This window comes from Mus pahari, chromosome 6 (assembly GCF_900095145.1).
Source record: "Mus pahari chromosome 6, PAHARI_EIJ_v1.1, whole genome shotgun sequence".
Classification (NCBI taxonomy): Eukaryota; Metazoa; Chordata; class Mammalia; order Rodentia; family Muridae; genus Mus; species Mus pahari.
The window spans coordinates 76717681-76741506 of NC_034595.1; the positions used below are offsets into that span (position 1 = coordinate 76717681).

The following is a 23826-nucleotide window of genomic DNA, read 5'->3' on the forward strand; positions in this document are numbered from 1 at the left end:
CAAATCCGCAGAAGCCACATAAAAAGCTGGGTGTGGCTGCGCGCACACTTTCAACCCCAGCGGCTGGGAGCAGAAGACTGCTGGGGCTTCCTGGCTCCACGTTCAGCGCGTGACCCTGTCTCAAGGGAGTAAGGTAGAGAGAGCAATAAATCAGAACACATCCAACGTCTTCTTCTGGTCTCTGCACAGACGTGGGTATACAACATATACACACCGTATACAGACCACTCATACAACACCACCAAAATGATGCTTCAGTTCCTTAGACAAGGTTCCTCCCTTCTCTTTGCCTCAAGCCTGTATCTTTAAAACCTTGATGATAGTGATGTCACTTGATGAGGGTGAGTGTCCAGAGCGTGGAAAGTGGGAGACTCTTGGAACAACACTTGGCACTTAACAGCCATGTAAGGGTCAGATGAACTCATTAAGCACTTCCTGCTTTTGCTTCCTGTGTATCCTCCATCCCTCAAAGCAAATCTCAAGGGAGCTGTGACTCTCCCATTTCCCCAGAAAAATGGAAACTGAGGCTCAGAGAGATGACTCAGCAGCAAGCAGACAGCAGGTTCTTTCCCCAGCGAAAGCTTTCCAGCTGCCAAACCCTCTGCCGACAACTGTCACTGCAAGAGTCCCCAGCCTCCTCTGGCAGGTCAACTCTTCCGGATGTACGGCTATTACAGTCCAGCATGGTGATTGACACTAATGGGGTAAACAGAGCTTCACGAATCCCAGCAGTGTCCATACTTAAGGCCTTGCCTACAACCTCTGATTTCCCCTTCCAGGCCACCAAGGGAGATTGTGCTATCTGCTCCATACCAAATGATCAAAAAAATGACATCTGGGACATCACATGACTTGCCCAGAACTCAGAACAGGTCATTGATAAAGGTTTAGGCTCTTACTCTGGGTCTGCCCTGTGGCCACTCCAGGGCGCTGTTCTTTCTCCCACCCCTTTCTGAGCATAGGGGACCAGGCCCTTCCAGGGATATGTGTCCTCCACAGTCCAAGCAGACAGCTTTATGGGGGGAAGGGGGGACCGTGTATCAGGCCTCTTCCACGGCAATCCCAGGACACTGCCGCTGTGTGTCAGGGAATCTGCTGTGCCCCCCTTGGTTCTTTTCCCTGATCACAGCCTGTTGCCAGCTTCAGGGTCTTCCTTCCAGCCCTGTTGGCTCAGGGCTCTACCTCGTGACTCTCCCTTTTCATGCCCATTGGTCAGTGGTGGCTACACTGGGAAGGGCAATAGTATTTGGCATTTTATCTTAGGAAAGGCACACTATCAACCTTTCCCCCCCTCGAAAAATTTCTCCAAAGTCGCTTCTCCCACGCAGAAGACATTTTAATTACCCCAGCTGCCATTATCGATGTCAGGCAGCTTTGAGCCCTTCCCAGATAACCCTGTGCTAATCAGCCCCGGCTGAGCCCCCAGTGCATGTCATGTGTAGGTAAGAGCCTGGAGGTGAAAAAGAGAGAGAGAATTATAATAAATTAATAGATAAGCAATCACAATTAATGCCACTTCCCAGCAATAACAGTTACATCATGGGAAAGATATTTTCATCTGTCGTTCCTTGAGGCCATGTTTCCCGAGCATCAGCTTCTTCCCATTCAGACCCATGGGGTGCTAATGAATTAGTCTATTATGTTATGCTGAATGTTTCTAAAAGGTCCCCAGTCGACAGTGAATTCAGTGTGTCAACATTTGGCATCGGAAATGCAACTTTTTGCCAAGCTGCAGAGTTGCCCACAGTTCACCGTGTTGAGCACTTAGGGTCTTGGCCCCGGGGCAGTTTGAACAAAAAAACCATGAAAACAAGAACTGAACAAAAAGGCCTCTTCTCCATGCCACTGCCCTCACACCCGGGGGATGGGGGTGCTCTGTGCCACTGGGCATAGGAAATGCACGTCATGGAGAAGCCCAGACAGGAGTCTGACTTGAAGGGAGGGACTCCATGCTCTGCCACCCATTAGAACCTACATCTAGACTGTCCCCCACGGCCTCAGCTCCTGCTTTGGATACTTCTTTTATAGCTGGTGGCAGTATTTTTGGAGGCTCTAGGACCTTAGGAGGTAGGGCCAGCTGCTGTAACTAGGTCCTTCAGGGTCCCCTGGTTCCTTGCCAAACTTCCTACTTCCTGCTCCACCATGGTAGGAACACTTGTTTCAACACATTCCCACCTCTCCAGTGTCCACTGCTTACCCTCCCTTCCCCTGACTATGATGGGATCCAAGTGTCTGAAACCCAAAACTGGAATAAGCCTTTATTTGCTTGAAACTGGACTGTCAGGGATTTTGTCACGCCCTGAAAAAAAGCAATCCCCTGCTCCTGCTGCAGTTCCACACCAGGAAGAGCAGCCTCACTAGCACGTGAGCCTCCCCACCCGTGGTTCTCCATCTAATGCCGCAACCCTTCAGTACAGTTCCTCATGATGTGGTGATCCCCAACCATAGAATTATTTCATTGCTACATCGTAACTTATTTTGCTACTGCTTGAATCGTAATATAAATACCTGATATACATGATATCTGACATGCCATTCCCCAAGGGGGTCTCAACCCACAGGTTGAGAACCACTGCTCCCCACCAAAGCGGAGATGCCATCGTTCATACTGAGTCAGGTTGGCCTCTGGTCCCAGAGATCGGTAAACTGAGTCAGAGGCCCTGGGAAGACTACTATGTGAGCCTCCGTCAAGTCTTGGCAGAGCCTCATGCTGAGATGGGTGAGCATCAGGCATGGTCCCAGCAGCTTAGCTCCATCCCCAAACTTACATACAGCACTGCAAAGCTAGTCTGCCTCGCTCTCCAGACCTCCCTGGAAGGGGCTCTTAGGCCTGCATCTAGAAACAGACTTCTATCAGTGGCTCAGTGGCTCATCCTTCTTCCCAGGCAATTAACCAGCCTACTCCCAACTCACATCCTCACAGAGAGCCACTCCAAGGAGGTAAACATTGATACAGGATGCTACTGGCCTGACTGACACTTCTTTCCACAACGGGCATCAAGGATGCTTAGAAACCCCTTGTTTTCACAAGCGGGGGTCAAGAGTGCTTAAGAGTTCATAAGGATGTCAGACCCCAGACCTTAACAGTTGCTGCCTGTTAGGAGGAAAGCCGAGGGTCCCAGAACCAGAGCTGGATCATTGATAGACTTGTGTGTATGTAAAGGAGCGATCAAGGGGGCACTTCCAGGAAGATGTGCTGCTTGCATGAGTCTAGAGAACAGCTGCAGACACTTTGGGCTACCCCTGTCCAGTGGCTGGGATACGTCCAAAAGCATCCGGCATAGGATGAGAAGCTGTGGCAGGCAGGGCAGGGAAGAGGAAGGTTCAACCTTGGTGGAATGAAAACCGGGGATGGGCGTAGGAAAGCAAGATGCAGAGGCAGAGCTTCTGAGCAAGTGATGGGATGGAATGCCATAGTCCAAATAAGCCACAAGCAACAAGGAAAAGCCTGTTGTTTTCTACATCCCAGTCCATCATGGATGAAGTCAAGGCAACAACCCAAGCAGGGCAGGAACCTGGAGGCAGGAGCTGATGCAGAGGCCATGGAGGGTGCTGCTTACTGGCTGTGTTTCTCTCATGGCTTACTCAGCCTGATTTCTTACAGAACCCAGGACCACCTGTCCAAGGGTGGCACCACCCACTGTGGGCTCGGCCCTCCCCGTCCATCACTAATCATGACAGTACCCCGGAGACTTGCATTTTCCCAATTGTGGCTCCTTCTCAGATAATTCTAGCTTGTGTCAAGGTGACATAAAGCTAGACAGCACAATGCTCAAGTCTCTTGTATAAAATTGCATTGTATTTACGTGTTACTAATCTATGCTCTTATCATCCTTAAATCAGCTCTAGATACCTTACAGGACACAATGCAGTGTAAGTGCTGTGTGGTTCGCTGTATTGTTATAGAACGATGGTGAGAAAGAGTCTGAATATTCCATATACATGAGCAATTATATGCCTATATATATATATATATATATATATAACCATGGAGAGAGGAAGAGAGAGAGAGAGAGAAAAAAAACCATGAAGAGAGAGAGAGAGAGAGAGAGAGAGAGAGAGAGAGAGAGAGAGAGAGAGATCTATGGTTGAATTCACAGATGCCCATGGTCTTGGAAGCCTGGCCCTATTTGTTTGGGCAGATTAGCGTGAGACTTTCTTGACTGAATTCCAAGTCCTCTTCTCTGAAAAGGAGAGCCCATGCAGTGCTTTCCATAAAGGATCCCCCTGGGAATGAAGGAGGAGCAGGAGTTTAGCACCAAAAAGGAGCATCCCAGAGCCCACTAGATACCCAAGCATTGTGCGAGGTTCTGCTCTGTGACCTCCAGCCTGAATCCCTTTTGATGATCAGAGGCTGGCTCTAGGGTAGGAGTGGAAGTGGGATGGGCTTCAAGTCAAGATGGAAAGCAGCTCGGTGAAGGGAAGTGGGAAAGAACAGAAGAGAAAGGACTCCGTTCCCCCAGTCCTGGCTTGCAGCCAGTCTACATTATCCAAGTATTTATTTTTAAGAATCAAAATATTAGCCTGAAGTAAGTGTAGATTGGATGATAGGAGGGACAGCCCGGGCGGGTGGGAAGCAGAGCACCTGAGGAATGACATGGGTATCGGGGGTTTTAAGGGACATAGAGTAGAACAGCCAGGTCACACACAAAATAGATTAATCTCCTGCAAATCAATAAAGCCACAGCCTTAGGGATGACCTTTTGTGTCAGACACAAATCTCACATTAACCAGAAGTTTGGGCTTTAACCAGCATTAACAGCAGTCCCTAACCCCGCAGAGTTAGGAAGCCCGGCGACCTGCAAGCAACTGTTTCGTGTGTTGATGGCCCATGATGTTCCTCTGTGTCTCTTTGAGTTTGGAGTCATTTTGAACCTGTGGTGCTCTGTTTGGCTCCTGTGAAGGCTAACTACCTCTCCACATGCTCTCTTCTCTGCTAAGGGACAGCCAGCTAATCCCCACTGCCCTGCCTCTTGGCTCCTTGCCTCACCAGCCCATTGGCCTGAGCTGGGGCTGCAAGAGGGGCCAGAGCTGCCTGGGCTGTATATCCTGTACTCCTGGGCTGTCAGTCAAGCCTTCCCATCTGCTGTGGAGAGTCCTTGGGATAGCTGTTTCTAGAAGGTAGGGTGAAAGGCCCTGAGCCCTGAGAAAGACTGGGGAGAAGGCAGTAGACCCCTTGGCTCCCATTCGCCCATATGAAGGAAAAATAAAATACTCTGGTCTTTCTGCCTCCTCCAGTGTCACTTGGAGATGCCCAAGTCCAGCATCCTACATCCTCCCATGGTGAGATAGTTCCTTGGGGCTCTATAAAGTGGAGTGATCCCCATTTTGTAGACGAAGAAACAGGCTGATGGCTCCCACGGTCAGCATGTGAGGTCAATATCAGGGGAGCCAAATGGCCTCCGGGTCCAGTCCTCCTGTGGGTACTGCGGTCACCTTTCACGCACAGGGCTCTGCAGGAAGCCACAACTCTGACGCAGGGGTGCCCAGGTCCTGATGATGAAGGGGGAGCTGGGTCACCCCTAACCACATCAGACTCTCTTATCTCTCTTCAGGATCTCTACGCACTAGACCTGGAGCCCTACCGCTACTCGGGAGTGAACCTGACTGGGTTCCGCATACTCAACGTGGACAACCCCCATGTCTCAGCCATTGTGGAGAAGTGGGCCATGGAGCGGCTGCAGGCAGCTCCCCGGGCAGAGTCAGGCCTGCTGGATGGTGTGATGATGGTACAGTAGGCAGATGGACAGATGGACCCCAGGGGCTCCCTCCTTCCTTCTTCCTTGACCCCCACTCCTTTGTTCCTTTTCTTTCTCCTTCTTCCCTTCCTTCCTCCCTCCCTTCCATCTCCCCATAGAACGATTCAAGACCTGCCCAGACCTCATCCTTTCTATTTTTCTTCTTGCTGGTTACTGAGAACCTTCAGTAACTAGGACCTCCATATATCAGCCAGCACTCCGCAGACAACAGTTCCCTCCCCACCTCCCCAGGGCTCCCTCTAATAGGGCTGATTAAAAATGTCTTCCAGGAAAAGGAGCTAAAGATTCCAGATAGTGACAGGCAGGTGTGAGGCTGGGAAGCCAAGAAAGGAGTAAGGAGTGGGTGGGGCTAGGTGGTGGGTTGGGCAGAGGGTCTGGAGAGAGAGCCATAGCTGCAGAGGGTAGAACCGGAATATCCATAGACTAACAGGGCCACTGAGGCTGGCCTGTCTTTAGGTGAAAGGATAGGGGCTCTCTCTGGGCCTGAGGGCCTGTTCTGCCCCCAGGGCCTCAGGAGCTTGTAGTGGGAGAGGAGCCGAGAAGCATTGGCAGCCCTCAGACAGGCCTGTGCCCTCTGCAGACGGATGCAGCCCTGCTCTATGACGCGGTCCACATTGTGTCCGTGTGCTACCAGCGAGCGCCGCAGATGACCGTGAACTCCCTGCAGTGCCATCGGCACAAGGCCTGGCGCTTTGGTGGCCGCTTCATGAACTTCATCAAGGAGGTGAGTCTTACACCCCTCAAAGGATGCTGCTCCCTGCCGCCTCCAGTGCTCAGACGTAGGCAGAGGGCGGGAGCGCTCAGGTTTGGGGCTCAGACAGAAGCGGTTTCTGCTGCATACAGACTGGGGCAGGTCACCTCACATCTCTGTGGCTCATTTTCCCCGGCCTCCAAGGGGACTGAGAAGCCCAAGTGATGGAAGTACCCTCTCTCCCTGTCACTGCCCTCGCTGCTGTTAGTCTGGCTCCCATCCACAAACATACTCGGGACCTCATGTGCCAGTGCATCACCGCTGGCTAAGTAGCTAGGAGTGTGATGACCAACTGTCTCTTCCTCAGCTCAGAACTGTTGGGAAGACAGTAAAACCTAGGCCCTGAGCAGCATCTAGTCTCAGTAACTAGCAAGAAAACAAGGCTAGGACGGATGAGGTCTAGGTAGGGATATCCTGGGCTACAGTAGGTGATCATGATCAACTCCAAGGGGCTCAGGTAATGCCCTCTATGAAGATTCAGAATCCCCCCTCTGTATTTCTGTCTCTGTGTGTGTGTGTGTGTGCACACACACACACGCACGCGCGCGCGCTGCTTTGGAGGCCTTCCATTTACTGGCAGCCATTGGCCGAGGGTTGGTCTCAGAGTTTTGAACCTCCCCCAACTCCCAGCCCCCAGCACAGCAAATATGACAGCCCTGATCTTTCAGTCACCATCATCTGTCACTCTAACTTCCTTTTGGGTCCTAATCAGAGGGCCCGCAGCCCACACTGCTTCAGGGGCCTCACCTCTTCACCCCTTGCCCCATGGAAAGCATGAGGCTCAGCTATGAGTGCCCAAAGGAAAGCAGATTACCCACTGCCCAGTCTAGTAGAGAAGTCCCGTTCCCCCTCCTGGGGCCTCTCCTACCCAGGCTGGGGCGGACACGCCCATCTCCTCCAGAATAGCCTTCTTTTCTCCTTAGTGCCTGGGGGTCAGGCAAGAGTCGCCACAAAGGGTTCCCGTTCTTTCCATAACTGGACACTTTCAGAACCCAGGTACCCTGCAGAGTCCGGTCTGCCTTTGTCCGTTTCCAAGTTGCCCATCTCTCTGTCTGCCTGCGTGACAGTAAATCATTTTAAAGACTTGGCATTTCCGAGAGGAGCTGGAAAATACCAGGCCGGAGTTCAGAGCGTGTGAAGCATCTTTCATTTAGCGAGTCCTGAGCCGCTGCTAGAAGGGGGCGGGTGGGCTGGGAAATGTCACGGGGGAGGAGCTGCCCGTGGCTCCCTGCCCTGCCCCTGCCCATCCGCCCACAGACAGGCCGCACCTGCTGGCATTTAATTCTTCGGGAGCTGACAGGGGGGAAGGCCTCAGCAGGAGCAAGGCAGCTGAAGACACCTGCTGAGATTTCCCTGAGGGCCATGGATAGCCTGAGGGGTGTGGGCTCGGGAGGAGATGGAAGCCAGGGATGGGGAAGCCACAGCCTGAGGGGAGCTGGGCCTCCCTGTGAAGTCACAAGCAGAGCCGGTCACCTTCTCTGATGTGGCTTTTAATCTCTGTCCCCCTGGTGCCCACCAGCCTCCCCAGCTCCGTGTGTGTGTGTGTGTGTGTGTGTGTGTGTGTGTGTGTGTGTGTGTGTTCGCACATTCATGTGGAGACCAAACACATATATCAGGTATCTTCTACTTGAACATCTACCTTGACTTGTTTGAACCTGAGCCTCTCACGGATCCTGGCATTCACAGACTAGGTGGGCTAGCTGACCAGTGAGCCCTGGAGATCCACTGTCTCCACCCCACGCACACCCAGTGCTAGGGTTACTGACATCCAGAACCACTTCTGACATTACTATGTGAGCACCAGGGATCTGACTCAGAACCTCTTGCTTCTGTATCAGGCATGTTACTAACCGGACTATTTCCTCAGTGTCTCAGTCTATCTTTGAACCTCAGTATTCACATCTGGGAAATGGGCACAATGATGACCCCCCCAACTTCGTAGGGTCACAAAGGAAGTTGGAGGGGCTCCCTAAGGGTAGTAATTGTAACTCTCTCCTATAAACTTCCTCCGGGAGCCTGGCCTTGCCCAAAGGTCTGCTCCTCCATCCCAGTTGAGGACCAGTTCTATTTGCAGGAGCCTATTGGGTTCCAGAACCCACAAAGGAAAAGTGATAACCCATAATACTCAGTCATGACCATGCACACGGGCATGGTACTGGGCACTTCACCCACCTCTTTCAGGGCTTGTAGAACTAGTGGGGTTGTTAACTGAATCAGGTACCTTTTGTTCTGCAGCCGCCTTTTTAGCAGGGGCTGAGGAGAGCTTGTGGCAGAGTCTCGGGAAGTAGCCAGGCTGGCCTGGAATTCACAATCCTCCTGCCTCTAACCTAGCTACCATCTCCCATTATCTGGAAAAGTCCACAGGGACTCCAAGCTGCCCAAGAACAGGGAGACCCTCTCAGCCTTTAGTATAGATTTCAAAGATAAGTTTCCGGGGCCTGGGAACTTGAAAGTGTGATTGGTGCTGTTGTGTATTCCTGGGAGAGGCCAGGAGCCCTGCTCAGAATGCAGGGAATATCCAAACCTGTTCTCAGCCAGCAGGATACCCACACCCAGACCTCCTGCTTCCCACCCCCCTTCTCTGGATACCTCACTCCGAGCTGTTCCCACTCACAAGCCTGGCTGAGAACAACATCCCCGCTCCCTGCCACCACTGGCTGTCTCCATATTTCCCAATCCCCTCTATGCACCCCAGGACCTCAGAATGAATGACGGGTCTTCTTTTCCCAGACACAGTGTCTTTTTACAGACACCGCAAAATACCCATCTTCAGCATTAGCCCCAAGGAGAAAGAAGAGGGAAGGGGTTTAAATCAAGGGGTAAAGCCCAGGGACCAGAGGTCTAGCTTGCCTCTGCCTGTTGTATAGTGCAAGTTTTGGGGCTCCCAATACTATCCCCCTCCAGGCCTGTTCCCATGGTTCCCTCACCTGGCCAGCTCTCGAGGCCACTGGAAAAGCTAAGCGATACAAACATTCTTACGGAATCATCTCTCTGTCTAGGGAGGTGACTCCAGCAGTATAGTGCTTGATATACAAGTATTTGAGTCAAAGTTCGAGTCCCCGGCACCCACATATAAAGCTGGGCACAGCACTCACCTGTAATGCCAGAACTAGGAAGATGGACAGATGAATCCGTAGCATTCCCTGGCCTACCAGCCCTCTCCTAGTCAGTGAGCTCCAGATTCAGTGACAGATACCCTCAAAAATATAAGCCTGGGGAGATGGCTCTGCGGGTAAGAGCTCTTGCTGTGCAGTCCTGGGGACCCAAGTTCAAATCCCCAGCGCGCCTGTCATTGAGGAGAAGAGACAGGTGGATTCCAGGAGCGTGTTGACCAGCTACAGTAGACAAAAGGGTAAGCTGCAGGTTCAGAGAGAGCCTGTCTCAAGAGAATAAGGTAGAGAGTGATAAAGGACAACACCTTCACCCTCCAAACGGCCATGGGCACCCACACATGTGTATGCAATGTACAATAATAATAATAATGATAATAATAATAATAATTTTATTACTTTAAATAAGGTGGAGAATGACTGGGAAAGACATTCAGCATTGACACCTCCATACACATCTGTATACACATGCACACATTTCTATAGGCACACATGTACAAACACACAGAAAAAGATAACACCACACACACACATACACTCACTTGTGTGCACAGAGAATGAATTTGAGGGACATTCCCCACCCCCAGGAAAGAGACAGTCTAGAACAATATCCAACACTGGCAAACCTGAAGGCAGCCATTCTTCCCATGAGCAGGTAGGAATGGTCATGGGCTAATCCCCTGTTCACACTCACAGGCCTTATGCAGGCTGTCCCACCCTGGGCTGGAAGAAGTCTGCTCCAAGTTAAACCTGCCTCCTTTGTTAATAACAACAAAGTAACAGAAGCTGTTATTTACCCAGGGCCTGAATCAGACCAGGCCTTCCTTCTCTCTGGGTTTCCTGGCTTGTTTCGCTCTCACAGCCTTTTGGAAAGACAGATACCATGATTCGTCCCATTTTCTAGCGGAGGAAACTGAGGCAGAGAGTAGTCAAGGTCACAGAGATATTGGAGCTGACCCCAGATTTCTCAACCTTGGCGTGGCGCTGAGGCAGCAGGTTGAAGGACTTTGTCTCTGGGGTTCCTATTTCAAGGATGTGGCTTTGTAACCAGAGCCTGTAGTGAGTCTCCTGAGCTCCAGCTCTGTTCACCTGCCTCGCTGGCCCCCTCCGGGGAACATGGGCTCCCCCTTCCCAGGGCTTCGAGGCGGGGTAGGGGGGGCTCGTTTGAGCACATCCGAGATCGATGTTGTACACGAGAAGGTGCAGATGTAGGGCTGGCTAAAGAGCGTAATAGAATTTATGGAAATCGCTGGCTCGCACCACAGCCCGAGCAATGATGGAGGTGATTATTAATTAATCATGGTCTTGGGGGAACAGTATCAGTGCAAGGAGTAATTAAAATGAAGCATTGTACAGTTGTACCGAATGATGATTTATGAGCCCGAGGAATTGCCGCTCTGCCCTCTCCCCTCCGCAGGCTCAATGGGAAGGATTAACTGGACGGATTGTGTTCAACAAAACCAGTGGCTTGCGGACTGATTTTGATCTGGACATCATCAGCCTGAAGGAAGATGGCCTGGAGAAGGTGCGTGGGCTCCAGCAGAGGGCCAGGGATGTTGCAAGTGCCTTCCACAAGCCCACGGGCTGAGGGGCAAGATCCACTGCAGACACTACCTTGAGAGTCAACTGACCCAGTATAGCATCTGCAGAACCATGGGCCAGAGGAAACTGTAGTGTCCTGTTATACTTGAGGGTGCCAACCTCAGTGGCTTAGCTACAGCAGTCACCTATGACCTCACTCAGCGAGCTAGGCCTGTCAGAGAAACACAGTTAAAGCCTTGTGGCACACACTGGCTGTCTCTAAGACCCTGAAAGGGTCAGAGATAAGGACATATATGTACTTAGGTTAAACTTTCTAACCTCCACAGAATGCCTACTTGGGGTAGGTAGCAAGTTCATGGTCCCTGTGAGGAATTTAAGCAAATATGGAGAGATTGCTTGTCTGGGAGATTAAGAAAATCCTTACCTCAAAGAGATGTTGAGGTCTTTGGGGTTTGGGCTCCCCCAAATTTCAGCTTCTCAGACCACTGATTCCAATATTTGGTTAAAGGAAGCAAATCTAGCTGGACTTGGAGCCTCTCCTCTGGCCAACATAGAAATGTTGTAATGAGGCCTTTGACAGGCTCCAGGAACTCTCAGCATGTGCTACAAAAGTCAGGCTGCTGGGCCAAGAAGGGGATGTAATCTGAGGCCCCAGTTTTCAGCATCTGGAGGAGCCAGCAACTCAGCCACACCCATCCCACTGCGGCTGATTCCTGAGAGCCACCGAGTTCCCCTCCAACCCTGAGATGTGCCATTTATAGGATACGGGGAGGCTGGGAGGACCCTCTGTTGTCACTTGGCCTCAGGGCAGACTCCCATCCTCGCTTCTTGCATGTGTGGGTCAGCCTCTACAGAGGGTCACTGTAACACCCTCCTCTACCTTACCTTCCACTCTCATCCATCCTGAGCCTTCATCCTTCCTGAACGTACATGCAAGATGGAGCTTCCCCAAGCCTGGCTCTACCCTGCACATGGCTTCCCGATTCCAAGCCGGTGCGTGCTGCAGCCCTTATTAGGGGCCTTTTGGACTCTGAGAAACTCTTCAGCTGGCCTCCCCACCCAACCCAGTCTCTTCAGCTTCCTGAAATACTCCACAGCTGACTCATGCTCCTGCCCTCCTAAACTTCTGAGTATCATCCCACCCTGGTGCCCTAGCTGTGAAGGTGACACCCGAGATCCTCCCCCAGGCGTGGACCTCTGTGTACTTGTGGGTGTGACTCCCCCATTCTCTCCTGAGTCCTCCCAGCCACTATATAGGGAAGAGGTGACCAGGAACCCACAGGATTCATCCACGGCTACCTCATGCCATGTATGGCATGAATTCCCAAGGGCAGGGACCTTCCTAGCATCACTGAGGCTCACTCACTGTTCTAGCCCTGGGCGTACTCCGTGGGCTCCTCACTTTGTTTAAGCTCACCAGTGCTAGAGAGCAGTGCCCCCCTGCCCCCTCCTTCGCCCCTGCCTCTCTCCGGCAATACCATGACTGACATGCTCGCGGGTAGCTTTCCTCTCTCAGCCACTCATCTCTAGGTACAGCATCAAATTCTAGGGATAGTAGATAGATGGCACACACGCCACCGCTTTCCGCTCCTGTGCCCGTGGCAGGCATCAGTAATTGATCATTGGAGCACTCTTTCCATCTGAGCCCACCCTGCAGCATCCATCTCCCAACAGCCCTCCAGGCAGCTGGTACAAATTGACCGTAGCTAATACTCAAGGAAAACTCTATTATCCCTGGATGGAGGTTGACTTGCCTGGTGCCCATTAGAGGTTCCCAGTCATAGCCACCTGGGCCTGTGAGCAGAGAACCTCTTCTTTCCCGTTTCTTTAACCTGCACTATGCCTGGAATCTCCCAGGATCTCCACTCAGGGCTTAGGAGAGCTTGCTGGGCTAAGGCTCCTTGCTCTTCACCCACCTCTGCTTGCTGAGTGTCTCCTGCAACTCGCCCTCTTGCTCAGCATCTCTGCACTGAACTTGGTCCACTTTAGAAAAGAACCTCTTCAGTCCCATCTGCCTGCCTCCTTCCTTGTGGTCCCGGTGGTCCACACAGGCAGAAAGCATGCAGCCACAGCCTCCCGTTGCCTCCTTCTGTTTGCTAAGCTGGGTCAGAGTTGATCCAGCTAGCTCCAGCCGGTGGCGTTGGGAGGATTAAGGCAGAATTACTCAAGCATAATTACTTATCTCCCTGCTATCGGTGGGGCACAGCTCTCTGAGTGGGTTGTTTGCACTTGGCCTCTCTGTTTAATTGATTAGGTTTTCTGAGTACCCCCAACTGGGCCAAGGACAGAGTGGGCGTGCTGATGCCTTCCTTGAGAGAGAGGAGCCAAGATGAGGCCCAGCTGGGAAGTTTGCTCAGAATGCACCTGCAAGAGGCCTGGGGCTTTAGAATGATGTATTTAAAAAATGTATTGCGTTTATTTGTTCATCGTGCGTGCGTGTATGGAGTTGAGCCACTGTGCACCTGTGGACACCAGAGGACAACTTTCAGGAGTCAGTTCTGTCCTTCACCCATGTGGGTCCCAGGGATTGAACCCGGGTCATCAGGCTCGGCAGCACGTGCCTTTACCCGCTGAGCCATCTTATCAATCTTGGGATGACTTTTAAACCCTACCTCTCCATCCTTTAACCTTGGGCTGATATCGATAAGGATGCTGTGAGGAGTTTCCATGGTGACAGGGTAGCAAAACCCCTACAGCCTGCAATTCACTAGTCCTGTGTTGTCACCCACAGCAGCTTCCTGTGGAGGCCAGCCTGCTGCCTGTTCACCCACAGCCCCTCTCCTTTGCTTAGTACACACATGTAGGGGCATCTCTCCCTCATGCCAGTGGGAGCATCACCTCCATCCTGGGGTGGTCCAGGCTTTGTGGGTGTCTGGCCTGGAAGAGACCCATTGAGTAAGCAGCAGGGTGCCCAGTGTCTTGTTCAGGAGGCGACCTTGGCCCTGCCGTCTATGCTGGGCCTCTGCTCTGCTTCTCCAGCTCCCTGCGGCTCCTCTGCCTTTCTCCTTAGGCCGAGACATTGTCAGCAATAGGAAAAGAAAAAAAACTCACACCTCAGAGTCTTCTCAAAACACACAGTCGACACAACAATGGCAGTGGCTGTGGCCGTTGGGAACAGATGGCCTAGTTGATGAGGAGAAAGGAAGAACTCAGCACCGGTTTTTGTCTGTCTGTCCATCCAGGTTGGAGTGTGGAGTCCAGCTGACGGTCTCAATATCACTGAGGTTGCCAAAGGCCGAGGTCCTAATGTCACTGACTCTCTGACCAATAGGTCACTCATCGTCACCACTGTGCTGGTAAGAGCCTCAGGCCCTGCTGGAAGGGCCATCTGTCCCGAGAGACCACTCCATTTCCCCCCATCACATCCCAGGTACCCCTTAGGAGGCTCTCAGGAGACCAGGACACAGTAGCAAAGTGGATCACAAGAAAGTAGATGCTTCTAGGGAGACTCAGAAAGCTCTCAGAGGGAGGTCAGAACCCAGGACCTCTCCCTGTTCCCCAAGAGAAGCCCATGTTTGCTCTTTTACCCACTGTGTGCCACCTGCTTTCTTAGTAGGACCAAAAAAGAAACTCAACTGCTCATCACAAGTAGGGGTGCGTTCTCCCACCTGAAGTCCTAGGGCCAAGGCTCTTTCTTCCCTTGAGCAGGTACCGTGAGTCCCCCTGGCTGTGGCAGGAGCTCTGGCCACACCAGAGAGCCCCAAGAGCCTGGACACATGTCACACTGTGCAGGGGTTATAAATCTCAAGAGCCGGGGACTGTGACCTCTCCCCCTGAACATCCCACATCCCATCCTCTCTCTGTAATGACTCAGTGGGTCTCACCTCTCCATGATGCCTAGATGGGGCTAACTTCCGCCTGCCTCCCCTGTTCTCCTCTTGAACCATTCTTCTGATTCAATCAGGAAGTGACTTGTGGACTCGCCCAGGCTCCCTGCACCTTGCAGCTTGCAGCCACTGCAGTCCCTTACTAACCTCTGCTGTACCCATTCTTCCTGTGTGACTACCTTCTAGGAGTCAAGAGCCAAGCAGAAGCTGAGTCCTTTGGGGACCAAATGGGTACAAGTAGACCTTTTAGAGTATAGCAACTAAATTTATAACACCCATACCCGGATGCCTGGACTTGTTCCTCTTCACAAAAGCAATCTTGGCTCATGAAGATTAGGGAAGCCTTCCATGGGCTAGGCCTGGACCCAAGTCTTGGGAGCTTTCTGTGGTGCTTGGCTGAGGGTGGCTTCCCCTGCCTCTCCAACTGAGGCAGTTCAGCTAGGCTGTACTCAACCGTCCTCCCATCTAGTGTGATTCACCATGCATGTAGTAAGTGTATGGGAGTGGGGTGGGGGCACCATGAAACAGGGAAAAAACTGTGAAATACCGAAGTCCTTCTAGGAATCTCAAGGACACTGGAGTACCATACATGTTGAGGGAATTTCAGCCAGTGTGTCTTATCCCTAGTCCCCAAGGTCATGGTCACGGAGAAGACCCATTAAGGACCATAGAAACTGAATAGGTATTGTGGACAGGCTGCTGACAGAGCCGGAGGGAGAGAGCCAGAGAGGTATAATCCTGTCTTTGTCAGGGCAAGAACCCAAGAAGTCTTCCAAATAATCGTACGCCCTTCCATTCTTTAGGGATCCACTTACTAAGGAGACAAATACAAAAAGCATAAGTCAAAAAAAGGCCTCAACAGGAACAGGAGGAAAACGAATGTAAAATATAAATGATAAAAATAAACAAAAAGCACCCAGGGATTTTAGGAGAGACGGATGAGCCATTAAAGGAGTGTGGACGTGGATAAAAATAGGAAGCATGAAGGGACAGCAAGAGGAGAACTAAACAGAAAGGTTAGGTGCGGACTAATGAAGAGAAAATGAGGTAGGGAGAGAGATTAAAAGGGAAGATATTAAGGAAGACGAAAAATTAAATAATTTACAACACTGGCTAGACAAGGTAAAAAAAAAAAATGTTCAAGCCAAAAAAAAAAAAAAGTCAAAAAGCAAAAGAATGAAAGTGTGACACCAGCAAAATATAAAAGGGTAAAAAAATAAAATAATAAAAAGGTGGTAAAAGATTAAACTCAGAATTGCATGAAATGTGAGATATAAATAAAACACCTCTTAGGAGGCAAGATTAAAATGAGGTGAGAGAAAGGAGACCTCGGAGATGAGGAGAGATGGTTACAGGCGTCATGGAGACACACAACCGAAAAGCAGGACTCCAAACAGAGCGGTGATGAGCTGAGGACTCCCCAGCAGGGTAGCAGGGTGCAAAACACAGTCACCTTGAAAGGCCACCAGCTCACGTCTCATGGGAATGGCAGCTGCCCCTGTGTCAAGAGTGTGGAGCTGACTTTAATCCCAGCACTCAGGAAGCAGAATTGGATCTCTGCAAGTTCAAGGCCAGCCTGGTCTACTTAGTGAGTTCCAGGATAGCCCCTCCCTTCCTAATAGAGTATGAATTGTTCTGCAGGGGCACAGAGGGGTTTTTGTTTGTTTTGCTTTGCTTTGCTTTGCTGGAAGAGCCAAATCGATCATGCAGCTCGTGCTCCTGGTCAGTCCATCTTCACAGTTTCTTCACCATAATAGCCATGGTCCCCAACCTGCTGGGCTCACTCCTTTCCCAGAACTGGCTAACTCCCAAGAACCCCAGGAGGATGTGGGGGCGATAAGCCTCTCCTGGCTCATAGCCTGGACACAGCTCCATCTGCCCAGCTACCCCTTAGCCTCCACTCAGCTGGGTAGAAATGGCCAGTAGCTCTTTGGCACCTGTAGGAACAGCAGATGAGCAATGGCTAAGAGCACAGCCTTGGGGGTTGACACCTGGCTTCTCTGTTGACCTACTGTGTGGGCTTTCCTGTGTCGTGCCTGGGGCCTACCTGACAAGGAAGAGACAGGAGCAATGACACCTACCTCCTAGAGTTGAGAGGGTGGTTGTTCATAAACTCATTGACAGGTGAGTGCAGTCACTGCAATGCATTGCTATTGATTACGTATCCAGGACCCAGTGAGTTCAGGTTGACTACAACATGCCAACCATACATGGCCATGGATGGCTCTGAACTTCAGAGCCCTGAACTTCAAAACTTAGCACAGGCAGAGTGATGACTCCTGACATGAGGGGCACAATGTGTTATGCACTTTCAATTCTCACTTGAACATTTTTTTCAAGCCCAGTGCATTCTCCTGGGTCTACCTCACACACACACACCCTGATCCATCCGCCCAGGGTTTACACACCGTTGTATGGTTTCAGCTTTTGTCACATCTACCCAGGACCTCCTCAGTCCCCTAGCCTCTCAGAGAGACATAAGCCCCCAGGCTGGCCTCTACCCTCCCCTTCCCTCCCTTGGCCACAAGCTCAGCCCCTGGCCCTAGGATCAGCCTTATTACCTATTCCTGGGACAGCAAAACAAGTCATAGCTCAGCCTGGCTTTGGCAAAGCTGTCCTGGCTGAAAACTCAGCCCCTTGCTTGACTGCCTGTGTGCAGGGTCAGCACCTCCCGCTGGGAGCCAGGACCCCTGCCTGTCTCTCCTGGGATTGTGGAGGCAGGCAACCACACTTGGAGTGACAGACAGGTACCAAGGCACAGGATCAGAACAGCAAAGTGTTCAGCCCCTGGGGACTAGGACCTGGAGGGGAAAGCCCTAGTGAGAAGGAGGAGTCCCTTCATCCTGGCATGTGGCAGGAGGCCACAGCAGCCTATGTGAGTGTCCCAACCCCATCTCCTAGCCTCTATTCTAAACCTCTGGGTGCATTGTCCTGGATGGACAAATAGACACGGGTCTGACTGTGCCCTCAGGAAACTCAGATCACAAGCGAGATTCCCCAGCACCCTCCCTGCAGGCCCAGCTTCTCTTCTGGCTCTGCTCTTCCACGCTCTCATGAAAAATGCATGCACTCAAACCTCAGCTCACACCGAGCAAGCAGGCGCAGTGTGCTCCGGGGGCCCTGCTTTTGAAGGTTCAAGGTGCTTTGGGCAGTGAATGTGACTGGCAATTAGGGTGCACGTGGGTGCATGTGCATTCTGAGGAGGGGCTCTGGATGGCCTCCGGATACACACCGGTACAGCCGGTGTGCACACCGTGACCCACATAGACTCAACCGCAAGGCCAGCTGACCCCCACCCCCACCCCCCCACCCCNCCCCCCCGCCTCGGCATGCTGGAGAAGGGAAAGCCAAGACCAGAATGTGAGCCAGGAAGGCCAGGCCAGGGGCCATTCTGAATCCTCCCACTGGAGAAATAGGATTCTGAACACCCTATCTCCTTATGTACTGCAGCAACTAAGGTCTCAACTTCGTCTGTGTGTCCAAGCAGGGTCGGGCAGACAGAACTGTGTGTATACACACGCACATGAGGCGTGTCCTAAGTCAGGGCACTTGGGGACCCAGCTTTCAGATGGCTAATCCCTGAATCGGTCTCCTCTGGGAGCTGCCCGCTCCCTGCCTCCTCTTTCAACCTTCTGGCCCTGTGTCTCGGAGAAGCTTAGCTCTAGGCCTGGCCTCTCTGTTGCTAAGTGATTGTAGCAAACCCAGATGAAGCCTTGTGACTGAAAGTCGGGAAAGGTTATTTTTCTGGACCCCTGTTTTCGGTGACTTGTTGAGGAGAAATATTACCCCTGTTCCCACGGCTCTTCTCCTGGAGCAATAGGAGAGCGTGAAGTTATGAAATTGAGGGCACCTTCACTGAGCAATCGATTAGCAGCTGAGGAAGCCGGTGAACTGGCTGTCTGGACATTTCCAGTAATAAATTGTGAAATAGTCCATGAATAAGTAGTCTCGGAGTTGAGAATTACCCCCTAGGAAATGTTGCTGGACTGGAGACGCATTACTAAGGCGAACACCATTTTAATGCCCTGGGCTTCAGCTGTTAAATATGTATGCCATCCGCAAAGCACTTCCCGAAATTAATGGCATTTTGCAGCTGCTCCAAAGGCAGCGTATTTAGATGGAGATGTATAGATTCTGGGGCTGTGGTGGCTTCGCAAATGAAGTGCTAATTTTAGAGGCTAAGGCCGTGGAAGGGGCGGGGTCAAGAAGGGGGAAGTCTCAGGGGCCTTCCCACTCCATTCCCTCCACTTCCGCTGGCAGCCATGACTGTTACCCTTTGATGGCGTCGGGTGTGGCCTCAAAGAGGGAAAGGTCACTGAAGTCACTGGACGGAGAGTGTGTGGGAAGGAGGGATGTGCCTGGATAGTAGTAATAAGAACAATAGTAGTGGTGATATTGGCAGCCACTGCTCGCTAGGCACTAAGAGCTTTCCCTAGGCGGGGGCATCTTATACCTTTATACTCTTGTAAGGATACAGTCTGTTAGAATCTCTATTCTACAGAAGGGAATCTCTTCCTGACCTGGCAATTTCCCTGGGAAAGATTATAACTTCCCACTACTTCTATGGCTACACTAAGTGAGGTTAGGACCACCAAATACAGTACTGTAGCCTGTTCACTGCATAAGAACATAAGTCAAGGGGTAAATGGGTTGACAGCCCACCTATGTCCCTCTCGCCAGGACATCCCCAGGGCACGGGGACATATTACCTGAGGAAAGGGCAAAGGGTCAGCCTTCATTCCGCCTGAGCCCCTGACCCAGGCCCACCTGTGCTTCCTTTCCCCCATGTTGAGCTGCTTGCCTGGCTTCGGGGTAGCACCAGAGGCCCTGAGGTCCCGGTGCGATTAGCCTTGAAAGCATTGCCCCCAGACTTCCCGGGTGGTCAGGAACCCCTTGGAGGTTGAGACACTCTCTGTCTCAGAAACCCAGAAGGAGTCCCCAAGGCGTGAGCAGACTCGGTTATAAGGTGGGGCGTACACTGGGAAACTGGGGAGCCAGGGTAGAAGAGCAGAGTCCACCTGTCATAGCAGGGACTTGGGTTGAGACACTGGCAGGTTCTGCCCCTGAGGACATCCAACAACGGTCACCAAAGCCTTCCGCTTCCCACCCCATCCCAGAGGCCCATGGATGTCAAGAAAACGGTCCTGTCAGTGGGGAGAGAATGAGACACCCCTCTCAGTAAGTGCTAGTGCTATTGTGGGCAAGCATTTTGTCAGTGGACAGCACTCAGCTAGAATGAAAGGCATTTAGACAAGAGCAGGGTGCTGTGGTGGGTATGGGGAAGGCGACCAGCAGGCCAGGGCAGAGAATGGGATCAGGACTGAGGAAGGAGGTCCTCAGAAGACAACAGAAAGGGGCGAGTGGGTATGCTACTGGGCTGGGTACATCTGACACTGTGCTCCTTGGAAATGTTTTCAACTGCTCTGTGGCCTTGGGTAATGTAGTGACCCTCTCTGAGTCTGTTTCTTCATGTATTAAATGGTGATAAGATCATCTGTTCTGCATCCTAATAAGACTTAAACGAAACAGACGGTCAGGAGTCAAAAAAAAAAAAAATGGCATGTGGTACACAGTAGTAATTCAATAAATGTGGGGAGTGGGTGGGGGGAATTCAGCTCATCCACTCCAGACTTCAATACAGGGGGTTGTGAGCAAGTGGGGGATGGGTGCCTGAGTCCACAGAATCAAGGACCAGCACTCTGACTGGATTCTGGGGCATCTGGATCTTGTTGCCTCCAGGCATCTCCAACCAGATACTGTCGGTTCAGGTCCCCCCATGGCTTCCTGCCTCTTCTCCTAGTTCTTCATTTGTGGCGCAGCCAGGAAGGAGTGTGTTTTTGAAAAGTCAGACAGCGCTAAGTCTTACCCTATGCCTTCCACCTGGAAAGAGACGCCTGACACAGGACAGATGGCCCTGGACCCACACACTGCCTTCTTGAGGACCCGCTGATGCCTGGGACAGCACAGCCACCTACAGATGAAGTGACCACTGAGGCCACTGATGGCTTACTGTCAGATCCTGACGTGTGCTGAGGGGACCTTAAAGGAGTAGTATTGGGAAGGGGCGGGTGTGTTCCATCCATTAACTAGTTTGTTAACCTGTCTAATCTGGGGCAAGGAGGGAAGTCGCTGTACCTGGTGAAGAGCTTTGCCTGCATGGTCGTCCAGCTTGAGTGGACACAAAGTTCCCAGCAGCTCCTGCCTGGGTGGCTCTAGCGTGGGGCCCAAGAGTGATTCTCTAACAGGTCCTAAGGTCAGGTTCATGCTGGCTTAGGACACTGATACAGCAGAAGACCTGTACTAGAGAATCAGGTAGTCCTGTCCCACCTCTTGACAGTTCTGGGCCACTGGCACCCATGTCAGTCAGTAGCAGCAGGGCCCTGCCCCCTTGTGCTGAGATCCACTCCCGGAGGTGCCATTGCAAGCCACCAAGTTGGCTTTCAGGACATAGACTCTCCCTGGACTTGCTTCTAGGCTGTTGGTCCAAGGGCCAAGCCATTTGAAATGGTGTCAGAAAGACCAGACTCCAGGGCTTGAGGAGATGGGATTATGGGAGGGCCTGAGTTCCATCCCTAGGACCACACAGAAAGCCAGAGGTGATGGCTCCGCCTTGAAATCCCAGTGCTGGAGAGGCAGAGATGTGGATCCCTACGGTTCTACAGTTAGCGCGTCTAGTTTATTCAGCAGGCCCCAGGCCAGTGAGGGACCCTGTCTCCAGAGCAGGGTGTGTGACCCAGAATGCTCTGTGGTGTCCACGCCATCCCACCGAAGCAAAGTCAACTTCAAGTGGTCAATTCCAATTACAGAAACACAAGTAATTCTCTTTTTAAGGCAATTTTCCTTTTTGAGACAAGGTCTCACTATGGTCACTCTGGCCAACCTGGGACTCTGTGTAAATCAGACTGGCCTCAAACTCACAGAGATCCTCCTGCCTCTGCCTCCAGAGTGCTAAGAGTGAAGGCACAAACCATCATGTCTGACTAGGGGGAGTATTGAAAAAATATTCTCTTCATTTAATGCATGTTTTATTATTATTAAGATGAAAATAGTAAAAAAATGGATGGGACTTGAACAGTGACACCCAAGTTTGACCTGTAACCTCCACATGAGTTTGCACACATATGCTCATGTACCTATATACACACATACACCCAATGAACATGTGTGTGTGTGTGTGTGTGTGTGTGTGTGTGTGTGTGTGTGTGTGTGTGTGTCTGTATGTGCACGTGCCTAGGCCAGTTATGGTGGCACATCCCTATAATCCCAGCACTTGGGAAGTGGAGGCAGGAAGATCAAGAGGTCAAGGTCATACTTAACTGCTAATTGATTTCAAGGTCAGTCTGAGCTACACAGCCTACCCCCGCCCCAGCCACTTAGCCTAGCAACTCTTTTCCCTCTGTCCCCACAGGAGGAGCCTTTTGTCATGTTCCGCAAGTCTGATAGGACCCTTTATGGCAATGACCGGTTCGAGGGCTACTGCATCGACTTGCTCAAGGAGCTGGCGCACATCCTGGGCTTCTCCTACGAGATCCGGCTGGTGGAAGACGGCAAGTACGGGGCCCAGGACGACAAGGGCCAGTGGAACGGCATGGTCAAGGAACTCATTGACCACGTAAGCCAAGGCGTGGGCATGGAGGGTGGGATGGGGAAAGGGTGGACGGTTCTAGTGAAGTGCCATTTGAACATCTGGGCATCCCAGCAGGTGACAGGATAAGACTGGGCAGGTGGCGATGAAGGTTGTGTGACCTTGGGGACTGATCAAGATCCATCAAAGTGTGCCCAGCTCTGCCGGGTCTGCCTGGCCTAGGCGGTCCACCTCCCAACATTCCCACTAGGTACACAAATTGGCCCCTCTGATGATGGGCCGTCCCAAGGCATCTTTGGTGAGCTCGCTATGGGGAGGATTCCTACAGCCTCTCGGCCGTTTGCTCCTTGAAGGCTATCCCAGAACCCAAATGAACACGCCATCCAACTCAGGGACACGCAGACTGATCTGTCACTTCTCAAGTCACCGTGGGTTCGCTGGCTGGACAGATGACACAAGGAGTGGGCTTGAGGCTCGCATGAAGCGGGGAGTAAGACTGTACTGGGCAGCACCAAGAACCCCTCCCAGACCCAGGACGAGGCACGTTCATGGCTGACAGTCTCCAACGCACTATAACCCCAGTTAGTGTCTGGGCTCCTCACTGCTCTGACTCTCCAGGTAGAGGCAGCCTCGCCAGGCTTTGGTCACCGCTGGATGTTGGTGAAGGTACCGTATGGAGACCTCAGAGGCTGGTGGTGGGGAGGAAAGTTGAGGAACAAGAGTCACTCTGAGTCTGCCATGGGAGACCGAGGTCCCTCGGCCTGACATAGATCTACCGAGTCAGACATGGTTTGAATGGAAGCCTGGCGGGAGATGCTGACCCTTGGTGGCTGTGTGTCCCTGGGCAGTCTCTGAATGTGTCTGTCCCCTCGCCTGTGAAAGGGGGAATGGTATGCCCAGAGCTCGCCTCCCAGGGGTGCTGTGAGGACGCAGTTAACAGGTGTGCTTGCTGTCGCTGACAGGGTGTCGGTCCTTAATGGCATTGCTCTTACTGCTATCCTCACAGCTACTCCTCGGAGAGTGTTGGGGGCGGGGTTGTGTGTGTTCAGGAGTCCTTTTGTGTCTCCCAAGCTCCAGTTTCCTGCCTCCACAGTGAGAAAGATGATAACTGTCTCCACTTTCCTCTGCCCACTGTGAGGCTGGGAGAAGACAACGGATGGGTAGGGGCTTCCGAGCTACAGGCGTCCACGTGGACGGGAGGCCGTATTGTCACTGTTATTAGTAATAACTGTAGTTATTATGGAAATGAGCC

The 23826-nt window shown here is 51.9% G+C and overlaps 1 protein-coding gene across 2 annotated transcripts in view; it reads left to right on the forward strand.

The window, feature by feature from the left end:
* Grik3 (glutamate ionotropic receptor kainate type subunit 3) overlaps window positions 1-23826 on the forward strand; it is a 212684-nt gene that overhangs the window by 152171 nt on the left and 36687 nt on the right. For both annotated transcript variants that reach the window (XM_021199541.2, XM_021199540.2), the window contains exons 6-10: window positions 5556-5729; window positions 6340-6483; window positions 11038-11145; window positions 14345-14458; window positions 22398-22601. In XM_021199541.2, coding sequence (XP_021055200.1) covers window positions 5556-5729; window positions 6340-6483; window positions 11038-11145; window positions 14345-14458; window positions 22398-22601 — 744 coding nt within the window. The remainder of the gene's footprint in view (window positions 1-5555; window positions 5730-6339; window positions 6484-11037; window positions 11146-14344; window positions 14459-22397; window positions 22602-23826) is intronic.